This window comes from Buteo buteo, chromosome 2, assembly GCF_964188355.1.
Source record: "Buteo buteo chromosome 2, bButBut1.hap1.1, whole genome shotgun sequence".
Classification (NCBI taxonomy): Eukaryota; Metazoa; Chordata; class Aves; order Accipitriformes; family Accipitridae; genus Buteo; species Buteo buteo.
The window spans coordinates 49,428,104-49,452,569 of NC_134172.1; the positions used below are offsets into that span (position 1 = coordinate 49,428,104).

Below are 24,466 nucleotides of genomic sequence, written 5' to 3' on the forward strand. Positions count from 1 at the left end.
ATTTCTTAGTCCTCTATACTCATTATAACCAGTTCCTTAATTTCTTTCAAAATTATTCACATTTCCACAGATTAAAACATTCTTATATGCCTTTGGTGAAGAAGCTTCATTCTTTTGAGTAGCAAGTGCATACTTGGGACAGAATTGCTTTGATAATTTTCTCCTTAAAGTTTTCAGGCAGCTGAAAGATCATCTGTTGTTTTGCCTTTATTGTGTACAGTTATCTCTCTGGGATGAGGGAAGTAATCAGGAAGAATGTGATCAGTGAGTCTGACATAGCCGTAACACTGGCAACAGCAAATAATTGACTGATATGGAGGAGATTTATCTCTGTTGTGAAACGGTTAAGAAATTAAAGCATATTATAGGCCAATTTCTAATCAGTGATATATATGATTTCAACTGCTTTGCAGTCGATGGAGTTGTTCCAAATTTACGCTGCCCTAACAGACGTAGGTCCTGACACCATTTTCAATTTCAAAGCAAGTCAGCTATTGGACTGTACTTTGTGAATGAGAAAGCCATTTAAATCTGGGATTTAAATGATCTGATTGGTTGTTTTTAAGAAGTAAAAAGAAAACAACTGACACCCTCCCCTCCAACAGTCCTCTTTCAGTAGATTGCATTCTGCATTTTCTGAGCTTCCATTTCACAAATTTAAGTATTCAATCTGAAGGACTGTTTATCCTACATCACTACATAAGCAAATGTCCACTAGAGGCTATGAGGGAGGAAAAGGGGAAGCAGCAAGCCCAACCCCCTGTATTTTTCAATCTATTAATAAAAATGGCCTTTTTGATGACAGCAAATAAAATTAAATTATTCCCTCAACACAGGTACAAAACAATCCCAAAACAAAGAAACAAGCCAAGGCCCTGATAGTCTTTAATTTAAACATCTTAAAAATACAGTAATTGAAGATTTGTGAGAAGAGTATTAGAAATCATAGGTTTTCTACAGCTCAAGTCTAAATTTGTTTGCCAGAATCTGAAAAATGCCCCAAAGAAGAGTAGGTGTATGGAAGAGAACTTAAAGCTTCTGCCTCAATCTAATTTCTGTTAGCAGGGTCATTTACAATTCAAGCAGAATTTATGCTCACCTGAAATGATTTATTTGTGTTTTCATGTATGCCCTGAGTAAGAACACTTCAGTTTATATTATTCTCATTAAAAAGAAAAAAAGAAAAAAATCCTCTACCTCAACATCCTCTCTTAATGGTCCTTAGTGTTGCATTCTTAGGATGTGTTAAACATTTTCCAGATAAGTCTTTTTGATAAAGCATAGAAGGAAATGTATTTGTTGAATTTTGTATATGAAGATACTGGCAATAAAAGCCCATTACAGTAACCACATTCCATTGTAAAACAGGTCTCTGGCAGATAATGGAAAGAATAAGCAGTTGCAGGTAGATTATATAAAACTCAAACGAGAGCACAATGAGCCACCAGATTCTCTGTGTAACCTAAAATAAATCAGAAGGTGATACAGAAAATGTGGGGAAAGAAAATACTGCAATATCTGTAACACTTTTCTCTGGACACACCTTGGTTATCAGTATTTCTTTCTTTTCTTTGGCTGCAAACATAGAAAGGTGATAAACCATGGCACATACAAATTCAATTGTTGTCAATTTGTAGCACAACTACCTTTTTTTTAGCCAATATAGAGGTGCCTGTCTTTTGGGAACAGCAGGCCTGGCATGATTCTCACTGAAGAGTCGCTGAGAGTTAAATTATGTTTTGCAGTAGATGCGATGACTGCTGCCCTTTAAGGTACTTTCTTTGAGTTAAGCATATGCAGCCTCTTTTGGCCTCCCCAGAGAGATCTGCTAGTTGTTACAGCCAACCCCAAGAGGGTCAAGTTCCCAAGTCTCCACTCATGAAAAAGTTTTCTGAGATTTATGGTGAAATATCTGCTTGCAGAATCTGGAGCAGAGGCAACAGGGTTTCTGCGAGAGCATTGCTGCAGAATTAGGTGCTGAATTAGCGCACACTTCCCTGAGTAGACCTTGCATATGAGGCTAATAAAAAGGTGATTTTCTGATTCTCTGGTTTAAAGGTACAGTACATTTCATCGTACTTTATCTTTCTGAGTGTTTTAGGAAAAGGTGGAAGATCAACTACATATACAACATCAGGAGTGTATGAAAAATTTTGCACACTGGGAAAATGTTGAATGTTGTTTATAAGGACTTCACCTTAATAGTCACACTTAGTATACTTTCCTTTTTATACTAATTAATCAACCACCCTGAAAAGCAATTTTTTTGCACTTTCCTCTCCTACCAATTTTAAAATATTGGGAAAACAGACATGTAAATTAAAGCTTCCCATGGACAATTTTAACTTCTGCAACCAGCTCTTATTCAACATATCATCCTAGGTCTCGCTGATCTTAGCAGCATTACAGGGATCATATTTTCACACAGATGAACCATTCACAGCAATTTCTCCAACAGATTTGACACAAACATCCTTTTCTTTGGTATTGGAGATACAAGCTTTCTATTTTTGACCTATTTTTTTTTCCCTGACCAACATATTTATTGAGGCTATTGCAAGGAAAATCCCACTTTCCATTAATATTTGACTTCTCTGTTTCTTCCTCTTGCAGAATTTTGGGCTGATAGAGCAGTAAGAGAGTCTTGGTCAATGTCAGCTTATATATGTGCATGCATTAATAAAAACAAATTTCTAAAGTTTATTTAGAATTAATATTTAAATAAACACATACATGCAGTGGTTAATACATATCTATGTATCATTTTGAGTAGACACCTTCATGATTCTACTGTTGTAGATCAACAGGTAGCATTTATTGATCTGTTATAACAGCAATTCTAGTTCCAGAGAAGATTTTGATTGATTGTCCTCATCCAGAATGAGTTCTTTCTCCATCTTTCCAGAGTCTTCAGCGGCATTGGCTGTGGATAGCATGGAGACAAAAGATTTCTCTCCAAGGAAAGGATGTAATTGTATATGTGTGTAATCACGTTTGGATTCCAAGTTATTAATTCAATGCCCTTTGCTATATCTACCCAAGCAATTTGATATACCTCTTATGCTAAGAATCTATAAACTATCGGTAGTAGTATAGATATCTTATGTCAAGCCTCCATTCTACAGAGTAAGATGATTACAACTTAATGCACTGCATGGAATGGGAATGTATTTTGTGACTTGTGCTGTTTGTTGCATCAGACAAATCTTCTTCCCCTTTTACCTTTTAAATTAAACCAAAAATCAACGTTTCAGTTTTAAGAATTCCAAGCATGCAAAATTCTATATCAAGAAGGTAGGAAAATACTTAAAGAACTTTGTATTTTTTGATCTCTAATATTAAACTATAAGATACGTTACTGCATATTTCAACACTAAGTGTTTATTGCAATGACAGTTTATTCTCAGTGTAGGTCAAGAGGTAAGAATGCGCTTGTATTCATTTAGATAAATAAGGTACCTAGCCACCCCTCGCTTAGTGGTGCCAGCTGCAGCCACAGAATGTATTTTACAGGTCAGGTTTTGGATCATAGCCACCAACTGATAAGCAGCTCACTTTCCTTATCCTGCCTTATTCCTACCTCCTCTTACGGTCTAAATGATCTCTCACATTTTATCTCTGAGTTCCTTCTACTTGTTGAATGAATAAAAAAGAAAGGGAGTCTGTCCTCCGCCTTTTGCCTTCCCTTTATAAACTGAAATGTTCACCACAGAAGCCTGGAAAGGAAATGTATGAATGCTAGTACTACTTCCTAGAGAGTTCTCCATCAACCAGATCTCTTGGTTACATTCAGTAAGACCTCCATGTCTCTTCAGGTTACTGTCCAAAAATAAATACCAGGGTGTCCTGAACATTTTTATAAAAGCTCCCCTCCCCTTATTCCCATGCTGTTGGTTGGTTTTGGTTTGATTTGTTTTTTTGGGGGTGGGGGCTGGGGGTGGGGGTAGTGTGTGTCGGACCAACAGTACTTTGCCCTCACAAAGCTTTGTGTGCATGCATTTAACTGTCCTGAAAAATGAGACCGCTGGTACAGAGTTAATCACCTCTTCTGACAAGCGAAACTAGAAAAACCTGCTTGAAGGCTATACTGCAACAGATCCATGCTTGGCAATGGCATGAACAGTAGATAAACCTCATGCCTTTGCAGAACTGAAGTGCCCCATCAGTTGTATGGCTCTCTGGAAACTGGAGTCTGCCATGTGGGCTGAGGGGAGGTCTTTGGTTCCTGCCAATTCAAGACAACTTTGCTTGCTCTTGAGCTGCAGCCTACCTCTGGATGGCAGTACGGTCACTGTGAACAAGTTGGAGCTCCTCCAGATTTCTCTTAGGAAGGACATATCTGGTAAATTTGTCTAGTCTTCACTCACACCCCTAGTATGGTTTGCCTTTACCTTGAGCTTTCAAAATTTGACACAAGAAGTGAAGCCTCAAGGCTGGAGCCTCCATGCACAGATGAAGATGTACAGAAAAATTCCTTTTCAGCTGCATTGTTTTCAAGGTTTCGTGTCCCTTCCTCTGAGTCATCAGTTACAGTTGTTCAGCATTTTGAGAGGTGGCTTTTTTTTTAATTGGGTGTTATTACGGTACCTGATCTGAATGCTCTCCAAAAATTGTTGAGAATGTAGGAACTTCTCTCGCACAGACTAGGTATACTCAGTTATAATGTGATTTACTCACAGCTTATTTCTTTCAGCAGACTTATAAAATTTTAAATATTTTCACATTATATAAAGATATTCAGGGTGGGTAATAAGTTTTCTTGAGCTACCGGGAAACTGGAGGCACATTAGTCATAAGTGAAAAATTTCAGAGCATATACTTCCCCCCCTGCCCCTATAAGTTGCAAACAGGAATTGTCTGACAAATTTTCCTTAAGTTTAGTGTAAGTTTTTCTCTTCGATCTTCAGAACGTGTCTGGCATTTTTTTTCTTGCAAATAAATGTTGCAAGCCAAAGCAATGGGATTTGAAGCAGTACAGGGAGCCAAAAATAGGACTTTGCTGTGAAATTGTATAATTGTCATGCTCATAGTTAAAATGAGTTTGTTTGCTAAATAATATCTATGCACAATAAAGTTCTATGTTAAAAGTATCATATCAGTGTAAACAAACATGTATGTGGAGCAGGCATACCAAGCAAAGTCAGATTTTTCTACTTTTGTATCTGTAACCAACTGGGAGACTAAAAGGGACTCTGCTGTGTATCATCATCATCAATGTTATAAACTGTGCTCCACTTTCTAGACTGCCTTTGCAATCTCATTGCCTTAAATGAAGTGCTAAGTTACACTTGCAGAACCCTAGTGAAGGCAATAGGATTAGAATAGGTGTTACCGACATCATAACTTATTAATGATGTTAATATGGTGTACAGGGCAGGAGGGAACCCACTTTGATAGAGATCCTAGGCTGAGTCTGCAGAGAGCATTTAGAGGGAAACCCAGAAAACTTGGGAAAGACTTTTGGAGAGAAAATGAACACAAAACTGTGTGTTCTCTCGCTTTTACTTTCATTGTTAGTGCAGTGTTTTAAAATTTTTCACTGGATAATAGTGCAAAAAGTATTTCTTTGACTTGCAGCAAGTTTGAGGTGAAAGACCTTTGGTGATACAGCTTAGAAGACACCATAACTGTGCATGATTGTGTGCTCCTGTGTTATGTATTTCTCTGTCCAGCAGAACTTCAAATATCACAAAAAGAAGAGCTTTTTCTAATTGTCTTTTCAGGAGAAGGTTGTAGTCTAAGCACTTGCTTTTATTTTCTTTTTTTCCCCACTCATAATGCACATGATATGTGTTTTGATGTAATTTTCATCCTTTTCCTCCTACTTAGCTCTGTGGTTACCTTTGAGCAATTTGCCTTCACTGCTGCGCTCCAGTCTGACAAAATCTGATCGTGTAAGTGGTCCCATTGATTCCAGTATGTATACTTAGTGCAGGGTTACATGCTTGAAGGATCAGTTTATACCCTTCAGATATAGATAAATGACTATCATATATTAAAGACATAATTTCACTACAGCGTAATCATGGCTTTGTTTTCATCACAGCAGTTCAGTTCCTCTGTCACAATAAATTTAACATATCTGGTTGGGCTTCTTGTAGTGCTTTTTGTTGAAGACCCTTAAAGATGTGTACAGACACTAGGTCATCTAGGAGAAAGAAATCCTATAGATGGAGTGACTGCACAGTGGGGTAACATGATGAGACCCCTAAAAACTGGGGCTTGAAGCCCAGTGTAAGTGTTCATTTGTGTTGTCACTTCTCAGTGACATGCATCTTCTTTGTTGTCCTCCAAAATCACTTTAATATCCTAGGAACTGTGTGTCTAGGTGCTTTTGAAAGCATTACCTTACATGTGTTAGTTGTTGTGAGGGAGAGAGATGGAAATTAAAGAAATTTCATTTTACAATTTCTCATCATAAGTGTGCATTCATTCACTCTTTCTTCTTTCCTGATGTCTGTAAAAACAGAATAAAAAATAGTGGAAGTCTGCAGCTAGAAGTCGTGTTCAGAAAACAATCCCGGTATTTGATCAACTGTTTGTACTGTTAGATCATCTCTCCTTCTCCTCCTATTACTACTTGTTCTCCATTGCTCTGCTGGAATCAGATTAGGGAGTGATGTAAAGTTGAGAACAGTTCTCCGAGTAAAGGATTGTGCATGTGGCCGTGTGAGACTTCCAAGATTGTAATGGCTTTAAACTACTAGCTAAGGCAGATTTTGATGTGATAAAGTCCAGGGAGTTGCTACTTAAGCATGCAATTCATGTTAATGCACCCCAATCCCTGGTGAGTTGCTGATTAATCGAAGTGGGCTATAGCATAGCCCCTCAGTAGCTTTTCTTTATCTGATACATGGAACAGAATTCAATTTTTCTTCACATTTAATATATGATCCTAGAAAACAGAAAAGCAGTCCAGCTTTTTTTGATCATTGTGGATTTAGATTTTCTCCTTATTTTATTAACTTCTGTTCCATACAACACTTGGCCTTAGAATATAATGAAAGTGATTATTCTGTGCTTAATCCTCATAGTCCTCTAAAACTGGCATTACTGTTTTTTCCTTTTTTTTTTTTTTCCCCATCTTGAAGTGTATTTCCTTCAGACTTCAAGGCTTGTAAGTTTCTAGGCTTCTCACATGAAGAGGTAGTTTTAAGCCTAACAGAAGTTTGGTTGTGTATGTTAGGATTTGAAGATGACAAACAGAAGAGGGAAGTTTGGGAACTGCTAGTAGAACTGTACAAATAGTATTACTTATGTAGAGGTTACAGTTCCTCTTTTCCACTAGAGTTTTGTATGTTTCATAGGAAAGATCTGGGTGCATATCCTGGTGCAACACAACTGGTCCCATGTCCTAGCTAAGTATCTAGTCTGAGAATATTTAATGTTTTTGCTATTTTGACTGCAAAGGTGAAATAATTGTTTGTGCGAGTGATTTGATTCTGTGTAGGAGCTGTTAGGTCATCTTTTACTAATAATTCTATATATAGGCACATGGATGCATTACTTTACATTCTCTTGGAAAAAAGCAAATACTCTGTGATAGTCACTTAAGTGGTGTTATTGTGCTCCCTATGAATATGCCCTACTTCTGAGCACAAAAATGGTAGCACGTTCTTATGGAAAAAGAGCTTTTTCCAAAACCATTGTGGCTGCTATTGCAGTAATGGGATATCAAACAGGCAAAATTGTATGTGTTGTCAATGGCTACAATATAATTTCATTGACTTACAATGTTTAAAGTGAAGGCACGATGGTAAGCTTATATAAGGTGTCACATTGAAGTAATTGCCCACCAACTTGATTTTATGGCCAAAGAGAACATTTTAATATCCATACAAATTCTGAGGAAACTCCAGCCTTTGTGGAAACACAGAGATCAAAGGATGCGATTAAGCATTCAGATACTATAGTGCTAAGTACTTAAATAACCCAGGAAATAAATAAATGAAGTAAATGTGGCTAAAAGTAAATGAGAAAGTTGATTTAAATCTTTGAATAAGAATTTGGTCTAAATGCAAACAAGCAAAAAAGGGGGTGGTTTAAGTCACTGGTTTTACTCACCCCCACTGTAGCCAATTTTACTTATTTGATGTTTGCCTAAGTCTCTTTGCTTATACTTTCATTATGCCAAGATTTCTGTTCAGCATTCTTCAGGTTAGTCTGTTAGGCTGGAGTCAGGTGATGGAAAGGAGCCTGTGTTTGGCTCCAGAGGAAGGACATGAGCTGGGACTGTCAGGCCTGAGAGCTGAGCAGAGCTACCTGGCTGTGCAAAAGGGGAGCTCAAGGAATGTGGGTGTTCCACTCATTTTCCTAAATTGTAGATCTGAATCGTTGTATTGGGGCTGGCTGGCTGGCTGGAGGTAACTTCCTTTATAGCAGCCTGTATGGTGCTGTGTGTCAGATTTGTGACTAAAACTGTTCTGATAACGCACCAGTGTTTTGGCTATCACGGAGCAGTGCTTGCACAGTGTCTGTGCTAGAGGTGGGCAAAAAGTTGGGAGAGGATGCAGCTGGGACAGCTGACCCCAACTGACCAAAGGGATATTCCATACCGTATGGTGTAGTATTCAGCACTAAAAGCTGGGGGAAAGGAGGAAACGGGGATGTTTGTGGTTATGGTGTTTGTCTTCCCATGTAGCTGTTACGCATGCTGAGGCCCTGCTGCCCTGGAATTGGCTGGACACCTGCCTGCCAATGGGAAGTAGTGGAAAAAATTCCTTATTTTGTTTTGCTTGCACATGCATCTTATGCTTCCCCTAGCAAACTGTCATTATATTAATCCACAAGTCTTCTCTCCTTCCTCCTGTTTTCTCCGTATCCTATGGGAGAGGGGAGCGAGCAGCTGTGTGGGTGCTTGACTGCTGGCCAGGGTCAACTCACCACAACAGTGCAAATCTTCAGGAGAGAGCAACTGCTGTAACAACTTAAACCAGGAATAAATGTGCTGGAAGAAAATCTCAGTAAGTTAAGGACTAAGAACCACCTACTCAGGTTTTAAGGAGAGTTGTTTTGAATGTCACATTAATAACTGCTTGGAAAGGGAATTTTACTGAGGAAAGAGCAGTGCTAGCTCCAACTACAGAGGAAAAGGAACAAAGATAGGGCCTGATAGCAGCAGAGATGAACTCTGCTCCACTCCTCTTTTACAGGGCTTTACTTTCCTGTCTTCATTCTCTGTAATGAACATCTGCTTTCCTAATTCTTGAGATCTTCAGGCTGGGAGGATGGAGGGCACACATTGTGCCAGTGAGTAGCAAGAGGGCAACAAAAAAGCATCTTTTGCTCCTAGGAGACATTTTGAAGTTGCCCCAGTGTTGGGTTTCCCAGGCAAAACCAAGACCTGCAGCAGCTCTGTGTTCTTTTTATGCTGCTTGATCCATCCTACTCTGTTTTTTTTAAGAGCAGTGAAATGGATCAGAAGTGCCACCAGGTTAAGAAACGGGAGAGGTGGATTTCTGTTGATGTAAGGATTAAATTGGTTAAGTATGCATACATTGATTATTTGCTCAACACATGAATGGGTATCTGTGGATATCGGAAGCAGGCAAATGGTCAAAGGAGTAGGTTAACAAAATGAATGAATGGAAGTAATGGGATAAAATTAAGAATGGGCCACTTAAATACAGTGGAAAGTGTCCTAGGAGTATGCATCACTAAAATTTGTTAAGTATTGTTTGAGGGAAATAGGTTTTTATGAAACCTTAAGTTAGATATTATTAAAGTCTAGAAAAGCATCAGATCAAGAAGGAGTTCAGTAGAGGATCTGTGGGGATAGGGTAGATTACTTTGCGCAGGAATGCTTGGAAGTCAAAATAGACACCTTTGCCCTGCACTTTCTTTTGCAAATTGGTTAAACAGGCTATAGAGATTAGGTGACTTGGCCAGCAATTCACAGAGGTTCAGTGGCAAAACTGAGCCTCCGAGGTGCCAGCCCTCCTATTCTAGCCACCTGGTGGCAAACTTCCTCTCCCACAAAGAAATGGCTATTTTTCATTAAAAAAGGACTAATTGCAAGGGTGAAGATGGTTTGAATACTGGTGTGCTCTCACAGCTGTACTGGTATACTCAAGCTTGATGGAGGAAACCCAAGTAGCTCTTTGCCTGTGCATATACAAACTAAATACATGTAGCTTCTACGTTCAGAAAACTAATGATAAATATGGATGTAGGAACTAGCTTTTTCTTAAAAGTAAAAAGCAAAGATGCTTTTTTAATATATATATATGCCAAACACACAAAATGAACTTCCATTTAGAAAGATACATGAAAATAACTTATAATGAACAAATAATGTAAGGCGGTGATCAAAACTCTTATATTCTGCATTTTATTGCTTTATTTTTGTAAATTTTTTATCACTCTGAAGTTGTTAGTGGCTATTTTTACAATCATTTTTGGTATGCTAGTGTTTCCAAACACAGATTTTTGTAATGGTATGCATACTTGTGCATGTGTTGTGCATACCTTGTGTAATCCTACGTATTGCAAAAAAATCTGCAAATTGTGCCACCTCTAAATTATATTAATCATTTGAAAGAAACTCATGTTCAAAAACTACATTAATTGTTTTTTAAAAATAACATTAAGTTTGTAGCAGGTTGACAAACAATTTGAGACCAATTATGTTATGAGATTGTATATGTTGACCTACACTTTTTTGAAACAACTAAACTACATTTAGGGTTACCTATTGAAGTTTTATTGATGTCAGTAGACAAGAAGATCAGGGCCCTTGCATAGATCTCAGTGATTTTTCATGCAGGGAATTGAGTATGTGTTTGTCCCGGTTGAAGTAGATGGCAGCAATCCAAACAGCTTCATTGGGAAAAGAATCAGGACTGCTAAAAACTTTATGTGTGTAATATACACACACATTATATGTATATGCACATTACATTATATATGTATGTGATAAACAATAGCAAGATCTTTGGAAAGATTTTTCTGCTCTTGAATTGAAGGGAATCAAGGACACTTGTGACTGCTTTCTAAGGAGCACAGTGATAGTTACTCTTTAAGGGTGAAACTGAGCAGCCCAGTGATCTTGGCCAGTTTGCAAATAACAGGTGCAAACAAGAAAGTGATGCTATAGTTGCATGTTTTCTTTTAGTCTCTGATCAGGTTTTCTGCCTTAAAATATTGTTTGTTTAGAAGGAGTTTCTTTAAGAAACAATAGGGACCCAATGGCAAATCATTGCATGGCAACTTTGTTAAAAAAAAAAACCAAAACCAAAACCCCCTAAACCCCAAGCCAAAACACAAACCCAAACCAAACAGTACCTAATAAAGAATAGAATTGTCTATGTGGGAAAATATTAGCAGATGTGACAAATGCTTAATTCATTGTTTATTGATAATCCAGTTACTGTAATTGCTGCTAAAATGATCAGTAAGCCTTATGCTGTTTTCCTATTGTAAGGCATTAAACAAAAAAGCTGCTGTTACACTGCTCTGAATTGAAGTGATCGTCCTATATGTCCAACACATACTACTGTTACTGTGTGTGGTGTGTGACATACCCTACCCTAGCATAATGAATGAAACATTGTGAGTTTGTAAGTATATCTGCAGCTTGCAGCAGATTAAGGCTGTTGACAAAAAGGTGAAGCATGCTTTGGGCTTCAAGTCCTTAAAAAAACCCTCATCCTTATGCAAATTTCATTACAAGGGTGAAGCTGTGTGATAGTTTAAGGCATGTTGAATTTGGAATATATTTAATTAGAAATTAATACGTTGTGATCTATAATGTGAAAAGAAAGACGTGGTACCCAGGTGTTGATGAAGACCTGGTATGAAGAAAAGTAACCCTGAAGATCCTCTGTAATGATTAAAAAAAAATTGCACTCATTTATCAATGGGAAAGGCTTGGAAAACATAAAAAGCATAACATTATTGATCTGCAGTATTTGTGGCATTAAGTATGTTTAGCAGTTATAACACCAGGTTTTGCTGTCAGATGAGCTCAACATAGGAGAACCATAGGAAAACTATTTGGGATTCTTGCTCTTAACCTGGAGCTCCACGTTTTATGGCAGTGCATCTTCTAGTATCTGCAAAAAGACAAGAATATTTTAGCTTGTGAGGCTCAGTCCAGGTGAAGCTTTTGGTTTCTTCAATAGATGGGTGTCATGGTTTAAGCCCAGCCAGCAACAAAGCACCATGCAGCCACTCGTTCACTCCTCCCCTCCTGTGGGATGCGGAGAAAAATATAATAAAAAGCTCGTGGGTCGAGACATGGACAGGGAGGGATCACTCAGCGCTTATGGTCATGGGCAAAAACCAGACTCGTTTGGGGAAAAAAATACAAAATCAATTTAATTTGTTACCAATCAAATCAAAACAGGATACTCATAAGTAAACCCAAATCTTAAAGCACTTTCCCCCCACCCCTCCCTCCTTACCAGGCTCAACTCCACTCCTGGTTTTCTCTACCTCCTCTCCTCCAGCAGCACAGGAGGATGGGGAATGGGGGTTGGGGTCAGTTCATCACACGTTGTCTCTGCTGCAACTTCCTCCTCAAGGGCGGGACTCCTCACTCGTAACCTGCTCCGGCATGGGGTCCTTCCCATGGGAGACAGTTCTCCGCAAACTTCACCATGAGTCCTTCCCACAGGCTGTAGTTCTTCAGTCACAGACTGCTCCAGTGTGGGCTCTCCCATGGAGTCATGGCCATCTTGGGGGGCATCCCCCTGCTCCGGTGTGGGGTCCTCCCTGGGCTGCAGGTGGGCATCTGCTCCCCCGCTTCCCTCCACAGGTGCACCTCCTCCCCTCCTTCTTCACTGACCTTGCTGTCTGCACAGGGGTTTCTCTTGCATTCCAATCTCCTCCCCCACTGCAGGTTCCCCTTCTTAAATATGTTATCCTAGAGGTGCTAGCACCGTTGCTGATGGGCTTGGCCTTGGCCAGAGGTGGGTCTGACTTGGAGCTGGGGAAGCTTCTAGCAGCTTCTCACAGAAGCCACCTCTGCAGCCCCTCCCCCGCTACCAAAACCCTGCCACACAAACCCAATACAATGGGCTTTATTGCTATTTTGTTCTATGTATAGATTAGGTAAGGAAATCTGAGGGTCCAGCCCTAGAAGGTATGGTATCAGTAGGAATGCCATGAGAGAAGTAATTTCCCATAATTGTCACTAGAATTCAAGTATGCTGTATTAAGGCAAGCACCATGAAGAGCACCCATAAGAGCTGACCACCTTGTTAACCACATAATAAAATCAAGGCTGAGCTGTCCTAAGTTTGGATTCAGATTTTGGAAGCCTTCAGTCTTGTTTAGGAAGAAGAATTCAAGGCAGACCACCTCACTTGCTTCAAGCTGACAAAGAACAATTTGATATTGAAATGAAGAATTTCCAGCAATTTTTGACTGTGATATTCTGGTGAAATCCTGACTTGCCTGGTGAGTTTTTTGTTTAAGTATTATACCCTTATTTATAAAAGATTTTGAAAGGTTCACAAAAAATATATACCCAATTTCCAAATTGGTCTAGGTTGTGACTGTGTATTGTATTATAGATTGTAACTGTTTTTAAAAGTGGCATTCAAACCAAGAGTTGGATGAAACTGGAATTAGATTAGAACTACTTTAAAAATCTTCAGTAAAAAAGTTTTCACTATAAAAGGTTGCTTCATTGCACTAAAACTGGTATGTCCCTGTTTCAACAAATTTTCTTTTGAAGGTGTTACTTTGTGTGTCTTGGAATTTCCAGTGAGAGCCAGGGAAGACCCATCCTGAAACAAAAAGTGACTTTCCCAATATGGCCAAGTCTGTGGCTGGCTACAGACAGATCTTAATTTGGGTTTTCATAGACCAAATGCAAGTAATTGAATTAACTGCTGAGCTAGGTTACTGTTTAACCCATGCTCTGTTTTTCAAAAATTCAAGTTACTGGTTTCTTTGTTTTACAACTTGCAAATCCTGATATGGTATGTAAAATCAAGTTTTTCTTTAACTAGAGAAGAAGAGTCTCTTGGAATTGCTGTGAGTCCCTTCTATGCTGCCTAATCAAGTTTCTCTTTCATACATGATCAACATTGTATTGGTTTTGTGTGGCAAGGTTTTGGTAGCAGGGGGGGTTACAGGGGTGGCTTCTGTAAGAAGCTGCTGGAAGCTTCCCCTGTGTCCGACAGAGCCAACACCAGCTGGCTCTAAGACAGACCCGCCGCCGGCCAAGGCCGAGCCAATCAGTGATAGTGATTACATTTGTGATAACATTTTTAAGAAGGAAAAAAAAGTTGGGACAAGGAGAAACAGCCGCTGGAGAGAGGAGTGAGAACATGTAAGAGAAACAAGCCTGTGGACACCAAGGTCAGTGAAGAAGGGGGGGGAGGAGATGCTCCAGGCGCCAGAGCGAAGAGTCCTCTGCAGCCTGTGGGGAAGACCATGGTGAGGCAGGCTGTCCCCCTGCAGCCCATGGAGGTACATAGTGGAGCAGATATCCACCTGCAGCCCGTGGAGGACCCCATGCTGGAGCAGGTGGGTTCCCGAAGGAGGATGTGACCCTGTGGGAAGCCCGTGCTGGAGCAGGCTCCTGGCAGGACCTGCAGATCTGTGGAGAGAGGAGCCCGTGGAGCAGGTTTTCTGGCAGGACTTGTGACCCTGTGGGGGACCCACGCTGGAGCACTGTGCTCCTGAAGGACTGCACACCGTGGAAGGGACCCATGCTGGAGCAGTTTGTGAGGAATTGCAGCCCATGGGAATGGCCCACGTTGGAGAAGTTCATGGAGGACTGTCTCCCATGGGTGGGACCCCACCCTGGAGCAGGGGAAGAGTGTGATAAGCCCTCCCCCTGAGGAGGATTGAAGCAGCAGAAAATAACGTGTGATGACCGTAAACCCCATCCCCGTCCCCCTTGTGCCGCTGGGGGGGGCTTGGTGAAGAAATCCAGGAGTGAAGTTGTGCCTGGGAAGAAGGGAGGGGTGGAGGGAAGGTGTTCTGAGATTTGGTTTTATTTCTCATTACCTTGCTGTGGTTGATTTGTAATAAATTGAGTTAATTTTCCCCAAACTGAGTCTGTTTTGCCTGTGATGGTAATTGGTGAATGATCTCTCCTGTCCTTATCTCGACCGGCAAGCTTTTTGTTATATTTTTCTCTCCCCTGTCCAGCTGAGGATGGGGGAGTGATAGAACGGCTTTGGTGGGCACCTGGCCTCCAGCCAGGGTCAACCCATCACAAACATTCAAAAGTTATTACAAGTTCATTTTTGGGGTGGTTCTGGATGTGCAGATTTCTAAAAGAAAGCAATTTAAACTGAATTCTGGCTTTGACATTTCTTCACCCTAAGTCGTTTCTGGTGCATGCACGGTAGACAAAGCCTGACAAACAAAAATATAGAGAAACTGTATGTAAAACCGTATTTAAATTCTGATTAGGCCAAATTAATATCATTTGAATGCTTTGTGGTTTAAATGCTGAAGAGCAATCTTTCACCTAGGAAAGACTAACTTAGAGTATTCCATGGAGTATCTTAATGCATTTCTTAGTTCCAAAGAGGCCATTTATGGCCTGTTCTTCCTCATGGAGAGCAGAAGGATTATGTTGATAAGGGAATGCTGTAGGTTTTAAAAGGATCTTTTAACATATGTAGCAAGATTGTCTGAAAAGAGACGACTTGTGCTTAAGGCCCCTTCAAAATAGAAATTGAGCAAATATAAAAAAAAGAAAAAGAAAAGGGCAAGTTATTGAACTGGAAGGCTCGTGAAAGAGCACTTGTGAAGACAGTGCAATGATTTAGTAAACAAGATCGTGTCTCCTTTAGGTGGTCATTGTGGAGACTGAAACAACCCAATGTAAAATAATTTTCAGGGTGAATGACAAGGTTTTGTTTTGATAACAAAGATCCTTTAGACAGCTACGATATACATTCATTACATTAGGGTAGAATGGTATTTTTTTCCCTAAGAGTGATGAATACCTTTATAGAAATTTTTTGCGTTTCTTTTTTTATGGAAAACAATGTCTTCCTCTTCATAATGGAAATTTTTTCAAGTCTGCTTGTAAGTTGGCTTCACAGTATACAAGTTTTAGAAAATCCTTGTTATTCTTACAGGCTTATAATTTTCTGGATGGTTTCTTATGTTTAATATGGCTCCCTGCAGAATAAAACTTACAGAGCAGTGGGAATCATCCACTAGTCCTATGAAGAAAATGTGTCAAAGTCTTACTCCTGATAGGAACCATCTTCTAATTTCAGATTTAATTGCTTTCCTACGTCATCTCCTTTCTGGAGATGAGATGGCGGAAGAGTAGGAACTGTCTTGATTTGATGATCTTAAAGGTCTTTTCCAACCTAAATGATTCTATGAAATGAGTGGGTAAGTCTCTTGAAGGCTTATTCCACCATGTTGGCCCCAGTCAAAAATGTTTCTGCCTGTTCTGCCTTTGTCCTGTCATGATCTGTAGGGCCTGATCTTCTGGTTTCTCAAAAATGGGGTTGGCTTTTGTGTGGCTGCAAGAATCTTTAACTAGAAGGCTCTTTTTCTCTCCACTCTCAAGACTTGTTACTTCTCCTGGTGGCTGTGCACTATTATCTATCATGTGTTTTAAGGAGTATGGTAGCTTCCCAGAACAGTAGCTTTTCTGGTTCTCGACCTTTTTAGGCACACAAACTTCTGCTACGTGTCCATGGATGAACAAGCTCCTTTCCAGTAAGCCAGAATGTCATTTAAATGGGGAATCATTATGATCAGGTCAAGGCCAAAATTACAATTCTTGTTATTCTAGTTAATAGAGGAAAGTTTTATATAGCTTCATGCTGTATGTGGTAGAAAACTCTGAAGATGAAATGGTTTGCAACAAGAAGAGCAGAATGCTTCTTAAATCAGATTAATAATTGGATCAGAAGCATTAAGGTCAACTCCAAGAGCTGAAAGCAATGTTTAGAGGAAAGCTTCTATGCTGTGTGTACCCTGGTATTAGTGATTCCTAGGTGTCATGTGGGTCAGGAAAAACACAAAAGTCTGGATTCCTGCATGTGAGTCTGTCTTTCCCAGCCGGTTCCAGAAAAGGCTTTTCTGGACCAAAGATGCAGCAGTCTCCTGCAAAGATATAGTTGTTCCTCACTTTGTCTATGGTGAAACCAACATCCTTTGCCTTTCTTTCCTGTTTGAAGCATGCAGCATGACTGCTGGGGTTCATCTAGAGCAATAAACCCAAGCTGATTATAAAATAAATGATGACCTAGTCATTTACTACTGTGCAGCTGTTGTGTGCATATTCCTATCCTGCAGTGTCTAGTCAGAATGTTGCAGAGCAACCTGACTAGCAAATTGACTAGGGCTTCTCTTGTGAGCCTTTCAGCTTGCTCTCAATAGATGTAAGAAATATGTGAAACATTTTCATTAGGGAAAATAGTTCAGTAGGGGTGAAAAATATGTTTAGTGAGGGGGTTTTTTTTATGGTTTGAAAACACATTGTAGTATCTCAGTTTCAAGACACAGCAATTCAAAACACATGGCCACATAAAAGTTTTTTAAAAAAACTTTCATTCAACTTTAAGATTCCTAAAGCTACAATTAAAAACCTCCATGAGTTTCTTGAAAAACCCTTTTTCTGTCAGAAGCTATGTTATACTAGCCCGTACTAACAGTTTCAATTTCCAGAGGACTTAAACTTAAGTAAATAAATGGAGACCATTCTAGCATTACTGCCTAACCTGAGAGGAATCTTTACATGCAAGAAAGCACCATGGACAGTGATAATCTCTCTAACTTTCAAAATTAAATTGTAAATTAAAGTTCAGTACTATTAATAACATAAGTATAATTAGGCAGTGGTTAGTTAGCTATGTTATTTTTACCTAGAAAATGCTCCTTTTTAACTGCAAACTGGACACTAGCTGTGAAGATGAGTATCACTGGAGAAAAATACAATGTCCAAAGACCCGCTAATATAGAGAAAAGGGAGAAGAATACCATTCTAGCTGAAGAAAAAGGGAGACTGTTTTGGGTGATAATATTCATATTGAGTGAGAAATGCTGGGGATATACCAGCTTGTTGCTGTAAGAGGAAGGAGAGGCAAGACTGAAGATTTTAGTAAGTTAAATATGAGTAATATAGGTAAATATCTAATGCAGTAAATAGAAGTACAAGGTCAAAGTAGTGAAGGGAGATCAGTGATCATATATCAGCAGTCTTGTTTGTTTTGCTTTTAGAAACATCCATCTAAGGATGGTGGTACAGGTGGCTGTGAAGAAAATGAGAAGATTTTTCTCTAACTTTTTCTGGGGAAGTGACAGCCAGCAGGTAGCAATGGTCAGAGGCTAGCAGGGAACAAAAGGTTGTTTCAAAGTAGCTTGCATAAACCAGACTATGGATAGATTGGGATGGAAATATCAGCACATTAGTGACAGCAGATAAAACAATTTTTAAAGAAGAAAGAATCCAAAGAAGGTTGTCTATGAGAAATAACTTTTTATGGAAAAAAAATTGCATACCTCTAAAAGCAATAAGATGAAGGAAGAAGGAGTAGTTCCTCAGAGGAACTTAATCCTAAAGTTCACTGGTACTTGACACAAAATAAATCCAATCATAGAATCATTTAGGTTGGAAAAGACCTTCAAGATCATCGAGTCCAACCATCAATGATACCACTAAACCATGTTCTGAAGTGCCTTGTCTACGTGCTTTTTGAATACCTCCAGAGATGGTGACTCAACCACTTCCCTGGGCAGCCTATTCCAATGTTTGATAACCCTCTCAGTAAAAAATTTTTTCCTAATATCTAACCTAAATTTCCCTTGCCTCAACTTGAGGCCGTTTCCTCTTGTCCTATCTCCAGCCACCTGACAGAAGAGACCAACACCCACAAATCCTTTTCCCCCAAAGAGTCTTTCTAATGTATTCCTCACTCAAAAACTATAAGCTAAGTTACATCTTAGCATAGCTTTATCCAAGCTTATGAGGGTGCTCTGTCTTGATTAAAAATTTTAAAAAGCTGCAATGTGAGTAGTTTTTTGGTGTAGTCATTAGAATAATGTATGAACTGTATAAATTTTATGTTTATTGATAGTGTAACAGGAGTGTTTGCTCTAACATGTGAACTGTGTATGTCCCAAACAGAAGTCTGTGCAAGGCCAGAATCCTAGAGGGGGGCAGGATTTATTTCATATTTTGGAAAAAATCAGAAAATTAATTTCAAGTAGTCCTAAGCCAGAGATATAAAGTCTGTGCAAAGTAATTTCAAACTGAGGGCAAAATAAAAAGCAAAACAAAGGTTTATGGTGCACTAAGTGAAAAATTTAGACCAGTGGATAAACCAGTGCATGAAGCCTTTATAAAGCCCTATCATCACCCAAGTCCTACTTTAAGGATAAAAGTAGTTTGTTCTCCCATTTTTAGACTTCTGCCTAAGGCATGTTTCACACAAAAACCATATAGTTTCCTTTAAAAGCTGTCTTTGATTACTAAATAGTTTTGCTTAGAAACTGTACCTTTACCCTTTAAGTGTAGAGGCAAAGCTTTTAACACAGTGATAAATGTTCTCTTGTATTTTGTATGGTGCTGCAAATAAGAAGGTAAAGGTTTTGGCTTTTGAAGGAAGGTGTGTAACTAGAACTGTAATTTGCATTTGCACATTATTTTTACTGTGGAATTAAGCCCAACAGCTTTTTTAAGTCGTTGGGAGGGTGGTAGAGCTGAACAGAGGTGTAGCAGGTATTGCAGCTGAATTACAGGAGGTATAAGCCACCCTTAAGGGAGACACACAGCAGGGAGGACCGCTCACTGCATAAAACTGTCAGCGAAATCTCATAGAAAACAGGCAAGTCTGGAAATACTAGTGCTAGCTGGACAAGAAATAGATGACAAGTTATATGAGTATCTGCAAGAGATGTGTGTAAAAGTTGTCACTACATGTGTGGTATATACAGGTATATTTTGAGTAAGGGGATTGTAATTCCTTAGTTCTCACATAACAAGAACTTTACTCTTGCGGTTATGCCATCTGAAATTCTGAAGTATTATATCCCTTTTATGTACCCTTGCCTCTTAAAGCATATAAACCCTTTTTACAAAGTTCATCTTGCTGTTTTTTATGCATTCTTAGACTTCAATTTTGTGTATGAAAAGCCAAAACTTTTGTGTGGTTGTCAGTCAATGGAAGATTCTGTGTTACACTGCAAAGTGTAACCTGACCTTTACCACCTTCCAAAAAGCAAATGCTGAGCATCAACCCCACAGACATCCAGGGCAGGGAGGAGAACAGATCCTGATGGGACTATCTGCCAAAGATGTGCACACAACTCCTTGCCTCAAAGTGTCCTCTCCAATGCCATGGGTCGGACCTCTCTGGGCTGGGCTTTGTAGGTGGGCAGAGGATCAGGAGACGGCTGCTTGGCCTGCAGCTGTATAGCAACTGCTCTAGAGTTTTTTGTATGAAAGCCATTGGGAAATACAGGAATAACCCCTCTGATCCCCAAGGGATTTTGCAGACTAGGCCACCTGCTGTGCACTGGAATTAGAATTTATTACACTTTTTGTAAAAAATAATAGTTTTTAATCATGCATAATCCACTGCAGAAGAGACACATTCTTAAGTACAGAAAGCAATTGAAGGCCTGGAGACAACCTGAAGTTAAAAAATGCCCATTTTTTAAAAGTATGTTTTTGAAGGAAACAAACCTTCCCTCAACCCATCATTTAAGTGATTTATTTAGTCTTCATGTAGACTAGAATTTCAGACAGTACCTAATCCATCTGCTTATAGAGAAAGTTGTCATTCATTCACCACCTGACACAAAAAGCTACCCTGGGGGTTAACTACAGGTTCTGGTACCATCTGGGGGGCGGGGGCAGCAGTTTGGTATTTCAGTTTTTATAGTCCTTGGCTCTGTGTTTGCAAAGCTGTTTTAAGTTCACTGCTAGGAGTCTGCCCAGCCATGCGAGTGACCATGTTGATGCCTATTGTGGTGCAGGTCTCGGTGATATCTTGTAGCAAGGAGTTCCACAGTTTTTCACCGCTTACTGTTTGGAAAAGTTTTATTATTATTAGGTTTATGACTTTTCCATTTCAGTGGAGGCCTCTTTTCTCCTTAGGTGAGGTAGGGCGAATAGTTCCTGATCTACTTTTTCTCCCTGCCATTTATTATTTTGCATATTTTGATCATGCTCATTTGTATTCACTTTTTTTCTGTAAACATTCCCAATCCTTTCAATCTCTTTATCATTCTTACTGCATATCTCTTTCTGATGTATCTTAGATGGGCTAACCAGAAATGAACAAAGTACTCTAGATGAGGCCAAATTATTGATGTACGTAACAGGTGAAATCCTGGCCGCGTTGAAATTGCTGGGAATTCACTGACATTTGAGGGCTGGGGTTTCTCCCAGTGCTGTCACATTTCCTACATTATTCTTCCTCCCATTTTCATATAATCAACTTAAAAATTTGGCAGCTGAGACTTTAATCTAGAATCCTACTGATTCAGCATCCTCCATTAAATTGCTGTTAGTCCACAGATGAGCAGTGTAGCTCTGTGGACAGGATTAGTTCCCTCCCCAAAATACTTTGATGAAAAGGGTCAAATTTTGTCCTGATTCACATCAGTTACGGAACCACTCTTGATGTTACTTTTGAACAGCTGAAACTGGGGGCAGCAACCCAGACTTTCAAACAATGCTGTTTGTGTTCACAGTGACCTTTAGCTGCAAAATCTGCTAAAATACATTATTTAGTGTATGAAAGCAAACAAAACTTTTGCCTCAGTAAATGACTGTCCATAATGCAACATGAATATGAGGCAAAACAAGTCAGAGTTGTTTTGTGTTTTTTTTTTTACATCTGTAGAAGAAATCTGTTAACTTCTGTTTCTTCCCCAGAAACATCTAAGAGATGTTCAGATTGTTGCTGGCTAATAAATACAGTAAATGAAATGTTAATAAATCACCAGCAATTTAGCCTGACAATAACATGGATTGACCACATTGATTAAATTGATTATGTTTCATATATTTACAATATGTAGACACAAGCCTAATTTATTTTCTGAAGAGTTCAAGGTAGGTATCACTGGTTTAACAAAAAGAAAGGGGGCAAAACAAAACAATGGAGTAATGTTTGTGGTTGCTATCTGCAATAATCTAATGCTGACAGAGAGCAGTATTTTATTTAGTAATTAACAGTGTAAAGGGGAGAGAAGCTGTCATGTTGGTTCTTAAGCTGGGGAATGTGATGAAAGATGATATCTGCGATCTCATCCTTTCCACTTGTTTAGGATTGTCAGGATGAGAAATGTCAGCATTATGAAAGCTCAGCTCTGCTCTTGATATGATAAAACCCTTCAAAAGCCAGTCTTTCTCTCCCTCTCCCCCCTCCTTTCTCACTCTCGCACTTGCTTTTTTATTTATCCTGTTTTGTTAGATGGCAGAAATATAATTCTTTTCTTTCTTCCTATTATAAGCCACCATTTTTGTTTTATTGTATGTTTCACAACCCCTAATGCCCCACTGAAAATTACCTTGTTAAATGACAGTGTTTCAAAGCCATGAATCCTTTCCACCATTCCCTCAGAGGTTTGAAACAGTCAACAGACTGTAAAGAATAAATAATAAAAAAGTATTGATTATTTTGATGACTGTGAGATTCAATTAAGTATTAATTTTGCCCTCCAGTGGACCTATCAAGGTATTCAAAAGGGAGGATTCGGCTCAGCTAAATGTGTGCTGAGTGCTTCAGCCTTAAATAGGGAGAAAATGTGTTTACCTACAGTATTTGAAGAGGAGTGCATTGATGCACAGAGTCCAATATTTAAGTGCTGTGCAAATTAAGCCCTGGTGACAGTGACATTGTTTTCAGCGATATGAGTATTGACTAAAGAAGTGCATTTGATGACAGCTTAAACTATTTGTATTGATTAACATTTTCATAGATTATCATGTGTCATATCAAATTCACTTTTCAGACATGAATACATTAAAAAACCCATAGGCAAACATCGACCAATGTGAGGATGGGACAGAGGGAACATGCTAACCAACCTACTTGCTCGCTGGTCACCTGTTCTCTGCATAAGAACCATTTAGGCATGAACTTTGCAATAAATAGCTGCCAGAGAGCACAACGAGGTCACTTGTTCTTTTCCTTTTTAGTTTTTTTTTTTCCTCTGGTTTCTGTGCTGTCATGATATTGTGCCTATTAGTTTGCAAACGGAATAATAGAGTGTGCTTGGAAATAATGCCTGACCCCCAAGTGTCCTCAATGAGCAGAAGATAAAACAGATCCAAATCATCAGGAAAAAATTTATATATATATATATATATATGTGTGTGTAACGTTTTATGGGGGATATAATGTCGCAAACACAAGAATAATTGCAAACTGTATGTGTAAGTATCTTCCCTAATTTTATCTTTTAAAAAATGGTCTCTGTGTTTTTTATTTTCAAAAGAAAAATGTGTGTTTGTCTGTGTTTATGGACTTTTGGAGCATAGTATTCCAAAGACAGGAATAGTTAGAAGAAATTTGTATCTCTGTTGAACGTATGTAATGAAATGGCTATTTGCTGCTGTGTATTTTCATAGAAATGCTGGAATGCTAGAAACTGTGTACTTGATTTTGTTAATGTTGTATAGCTGAGGATGCCTCTTTAAATCACTATGGAGCGTTCACAGGGCGCTCCTCTTCTGTGGCGTTGGAGCATACAGGAATTTCTTTCCTTACTACGTTAAGGACAGGGTGAGGTGTGAAAACATACACACATAAAAAAGCACATCCCACAATTAAAGCTGTGTTGGTTATGTTGCTTTCATAGAAGTTTTTCTCCAAAGCATCCTGAATCTCTCACATGCTAGTTGAGCTTTAATAGGGTGGGGAGTAATGGAAAACTCATTGGATCTGTAATAGCTCTTCACTTGACTGCAGCCAGCAATAACAGCAGGAGCAGCCAGAGATAAGAGAGGGAGAGAGAGTGTGTGTGTATGTGTGTGTGTGAGAGAGAGAGAGAGAGGGAGTGGAAAAGAGAGTAGACGCACACCAAAGCTGCCACTTTTTTTCCCCCCCCTCACTCTTTTTTTTTCCTCCATCCCCCCCACCCCCCCATCCTAGGATCCAATGATAGCTGGACAAGTCAGTAAGCCCTTGCTGTCACTGCGGAGTGAAATGAATGCAGAGTTGAGAGGTGAGGACAAGGCAGCTACTTCAGACAACGAGCTGAATGAGCCCCTGCTTGTGCCTGTGGAATCAAATGACAGCGAGGACACTCCCAGCAAGCTCTTCGGTAAGTCTGTCTAGGTATTTCATTTCACTGCTACCATGTTGTCCGGAAGAGCAATCTCCCCCCCGTTCTTTTTTTTTTTTTTTTTGGTTTGCTCAATTTTCTTGTAAGAACGGAGGAGTATCTTGGAGCATGCAGACATACAGCCCTCTGCTCCCATTGCAACTGGTTACCAGAATGACAGCATGTCCTGAAAACTTTTGTCAACAGTGAACTTATTTTATGCAAGTTGCAGACATTTTATGTTTTCTTT

The 24,466-nt window shown here is 39.3% G+C and overlaps 1 protein-coding gene across 1 annotated transcript in view; it reads left to right on the forward strand.

Moving 5' to 3' along the window:
* Window positions 1–24,466, forward strand: part of POU6F2 (POU class 6 homeobox 2) — a 316,522-nt gene that overhangs the window by 36,924 nt on the left and 255,132 nt on the right. Inside the window, exon 2 of the mRNA XM_075022510.1 lies at window positions 24,045–24,216. Coding sequence (XP_074878611.1) covers window positions 24,045–24,216 — 172 coding nt within the window. The remainder of the gene's footprint in view (window positions 1–24,044; window positions 24,217–24,466) is intronic.